General features: G+C 42.8%; 1 protein-coding gene across 1 annotated transcript; it reads right to left on the minus strand.

The window, feature by feature from the left end:
- Positions 1-576: 576 nt before the first annotated feature.
- On the minus strand, positions 577-3386 carry SPINT4 (serine peptidase inhibitor, Kunitz type 4). The gene is made up of 2 exons (XM_023741797.1): positions 3275-3386; positions 577-849 (listed from the first exon to the last, which is right to left on the minus strand). The coding sequence occupies exons 1-2, from the start codon at positions 3384-3386 to the stop codon at positions 668-670; spliced, it is 294 nt and encodes a 97-aa protein (XP_023597565.1). The 3' UTR covers positions 577-667.
- Between the last annotated feature and the right edge of the window lie 786 nt (positions 3387-4172).

The raw sequence follows: 4172 nt of genomic DNA on the forward strand, positions 1-4172 counted from the left end.
CAAAGATTCACTAGAGATATAAAAATAACTACAACAAAATTTTTGCTTTTGAGTTGACTCCGAAGGCCACTGTTCATCTCACTATCTTGGAAATCAGCCATAGCATAGCCCTGTTAGGCTCCATAGACCTTCCATGGACTGGGAAGTAATCAAATATGAGCTGGGAGCTTAGTTGTATGAAATAGCATGTTTCTATGGAGAGTTCACAGGTTTGGGAATTCAAGGATGGGGTTTGGGTGACCTTGTGCATGTAAGATGGTCAAGCTCTGGGTGACCATTAGATCTGGTTAGAAATCTTGGGCCAGTTTCTTACTTCTGCTGGGTTTGGTTTCTTCATATGTCACATGAAAATAATGATACATATCTACCTTAGGGTGATTTTAATTTTAAATTGTATCAACATATGTAAATTGCTTAGTGCAGTGCATGGCACATGGTAATTGTTCAGTAAATAGTAGCCATTATTATCTCTCTGGATTTTTGATTTCCTAACCACAAAATGAGCAAAATGATCCTGAGATCCAATCCAATTGTTAAACACTTTTGATTAGGACAATCCTCCCTCTTCGCACCCCAAACCAGGGACAGCCCCTAATCTATTTCTATCCTGGGATCTCAGGACCTCTCTTTTTCCAACTCCCAAGGGCCCAGAACAGGATTGGATTCCTTACTTTATTTTGTATTCTTCAACACAGGCTACTTCACATTCTATTTTGAGCTTGTAGTTGTTAAGGTTGCCATCACAGCCAGAGTAGTGAAAAGTTTCACATCTCTTGCTGGTTTTGTTGTAGAAATATCGAAAGTGAATTTCAAAGCAGCTGCCAGGATTCACATCCATTTTGCAGGGATCTGCATGAGAGATTGTCATTGGTTTAGGGGGGTTGGTAAGGACTCAGCAGGAGGGTCTATCTTTTTTTTTTAATTGTACTTAAGATGAAGGTTTACAGAACAAATAGTTTCTCATTAAACAGTTAGTACACATATTGTTTTATGACATTGGTTAACAACCCCACGACGTGTCAACACTCTCCCTTCTCAACCTTCGAGGACGTTTTCTTTGGTGAAAATATACATAGCCAAAGTTACACCATTTCAAAAGTTTCTACATGTACAATTCAGTGACATCGACTACATCCTTCCAGTTGTGCTGTTATTCTCACTGTCATTTTCCAAGTTATTCCATCACCATTATCTTCAACTCACTGCCCCCTAGGCTTCCCATCAAACCTTTTGAGTTGCTGTTGTCAATTTGATCTCACATAGATAATTCTTTTTTTCTTTTTTTTGTACCTTAGATGAAGGTTTGCAGAACAAATAGTTTCTCATTAAACATAGTACACCTATTGCCCTATGACAATGGTTAACAACCCCACAACATGTCAACGCTATCCCTTCTCAACCTTGGGTTCCCTATCACTAGCTTTCCTGTCCCCTGCTGCCTTCTAGTCCTTGTCCCTGGACTGCTGTGCCTCATTAGTTCCATTTTGTTTTATGAGGCTGTCCAATCCCTGGCTGAACGGTGAACTTTGGGAGTGACTTCACCACTGAGCTAAAACGGTGTCCGGGGGTCATATTCTCGGGGTTTCTCCAGTCTGTCAGGCCAGTAAATCTGGTCTTTTTTTTGTGAGTTAGAGTCTTGTTCTACATCCTTTTCCAGCTCTGTCCAGGACCCTCTATTGTGATCCCGGTCAGAGCAGTCTGTGGTGGTAGCCAGGCACCATCTGCCTATACTGGACTCGGTCTGGTGAAGACTGTGGTAGCTGTGGTCCATTAGTCCTTTGGACTAATCTTTTCCTTGTGTCTTGTTCTCTTCATTCTCCCTTGCTCCCGAAGGGGTGAGACAAGTGGAGTATCTTAGATGGCTGCTCACAGACTTTTAAGACCCCAGACTCTACTCACCAAGGTAGAATGTAGAACATCATCTTTATAAACTGTGTTATGCCAGTTGAGCTAGACGTTCCCTGAGACCATGGTCCCCACAGCCTCAGCAGGAGGGCTTATCTTTATGGGTACTTACAAATTCATCATTTCAACCTGAAAACATTCCCATATTCAAGGTCACAAGAGAACCAACTGGTTTTCCCTTGGAATTAGGGCCACTTGGCAAAGTCATCCTTAGATAATGCAAGCATATGTAACAATTCTGGGCTCTGGTCTTGGAGAAGCAGTGAGCAGTGAAAGAGGAGGTTCCACCACTAGCTTGTGCAATGTGGCAAGTTTCCCCCAATTTCACATCTTCCATTTTATTAAAGATCACTCACTTCCTTCTCCTCCATATCCTCATCTCCCTCTCCTTTTCCTGCTTGGACAGGGCACAGAATTCAGATTGCTAACTCCCTGGTTTTCATGCATTCACTACACCATCTGTACCACAAGGGCTCTCTGCTATCTCTGGAGGGGATGCCCCTTTGCCCCTCATAGCCTGCCATCTTTTCTCCTTCTCCTTCCCAGATGCAAGCCCTCTGTTTTTATTGGTGAGACAGGGAGTGAATGTCCCAAACAGCCATAATTGTGGTTGCATTGGCAAATGTGGGGATTATTGCCCCCTACACCTACCCTGAGCAGCCAGTCTGGAATTTACTTCCTGGTAAAACTATTTAAGTACAGTTGTATACATTATCTTATTTCATACTCACAGCCACCTTCTGAAGCAGGTAACTTTCTGATCACCGTTTTACACATGGGGAAACTGAGGAAAGTGGTTGCGTGACTTGTATAAGGGCACATATCTTCTAAGTTGCAGCGCCAGAATTTTGAGTGTCTAACTCACAGCATAGGCTGTGCCACCTTTCCATGCTCTGGAAGCACTGAGCCTGTACACACTATCTGGGAAGAAGCCTTGTTGCCTTTTCACACTGATGCTGTGAGCTCCTCTAAACAGGGATCACATGTTCAAGCGTTGCCATATGCCCAGTGCCCAGATATCGAAAATGCCTTAACTTGCTCAGTCTTCATCCCCCTCTCTCTCATTCCAATACATACTTTTAATGGCCTGGATGTTTTGAAATTTGTCACAAAACTCCTAATTTAAAATACTTCCACCTCTTTGGACCTCCTTAAAAAGAGATCCCCATCTGGAAAGGACTTACTTGTACCATAGTTTGTCTTCTTCTCATCCAACACCCACAAGAACCCTGAGTCAAGGGACTGAAGATCTATGAGAATTTTCAGGAAGGGTGGACCTGCCTGGACCACCTGGATAGCAGATGTTGTTAGCAATTTCTCCCTTCTCTCAAACTGGTTTTTGGATTTCTTTTCTATCTCAGGTTCATACCTTTGAACTTTTCGCATATCCTCCTAAGTTTTCCAATACCACCCATTAATGGGACAATCAGCCTGGAGATGATGAAGAGCCCTAGAAGAAATCCCAGCTTAGCAGGCTTCATGGTGCAGCAAGCAGCAGATAGGAGAGTCTTGATATCAACTGATGTTATATTTTGGGCTTGATACTTGAAAGGACTTGAGCCCACCTCCTCCAAGGGCCAGGACTGGGTATTACTAGGTGATGAGTTGAGCAGTGAATGCTTGGGTACCCAGCCATGAAGCTGAAGGTCCCAGGCTGATTGACCCCTGATAGTGAGTTCCATGTTGATCTAGAAACCATAGAAACTGAAGAATAAGAGCAACTGCATATGTTTAACCATGGAGGGTAGAATCATTAGAGCAAGGAATAAATGAGGGATGACTTCCTTTCCCCTCTTTCTCCTTCTGCAGTAGAGAAGAGACTGATCCTGGCACACCAGAAAGAACGCAATAAATACAATAGTAATAGTAATGATAGTAACTAATCCCTATAGTACTTCCTTCATGCCAGGAACAATTTTAAGCAATATATATATATATACACACACACTAAATCATTTAATTATCACACCCACTCCACAAGGTTGTTGTTGTTAAGTGCCGTCGAGTTGGTTCCAGCTCATAGTGACCCTATGTACAACAGAACAAAACACTACCCAGTCCTGCGCCATCCTCACAAGTGTTATGCTTGAGCCCATTGTTACAGCCACTGTGTCAGTCCGTCTTGTTGAGGGTCTTCCTCTTTCTCGCCTTCTCCAGTCGTATTTTGAGTACCTTCCAACCTGAGGGGGCTCATCTTCCGGCACTATATCAAACAATGTTCCGCTGCTATTCATAAGGTTTTCACTGGTTAATTTTTTTTAAAAAAA

The sequence above is a fragment of the Trichechus manatus genome, unplaced genomic scaffold, assembly GCF_000243295.1.
Source record: "Trichechus manatus latirostris isolate Lorelei unplaced genomic scaffold, TriManLat1.0 scaffold00008, whole genome shotgun sequence".
Classification (NCBI taxonomy): Eukaryota; Metazoa; Chordata; class Mammalia; order Sirenia; family Trichechidae; genus Trichechus; species Trichechus manatus.

Excerpts from the sequence above, each read along its gene's own strand:
- SPINT4 (XM_023741797.1), bottom strand. The coding sequence starts at position 3,386 with ATGAAGCCTGCTAAGCTGGGATTTCTTCTAGGGCTCTTCATCATCTCC. Across the intron at positions 850-3,274 it reads GATATGCGAAAAGTTCAAAG|ATCCCTGCAAAATGGATGTG; the intron begins GTATGAACCTGA and ends TCTCTCATGCAG.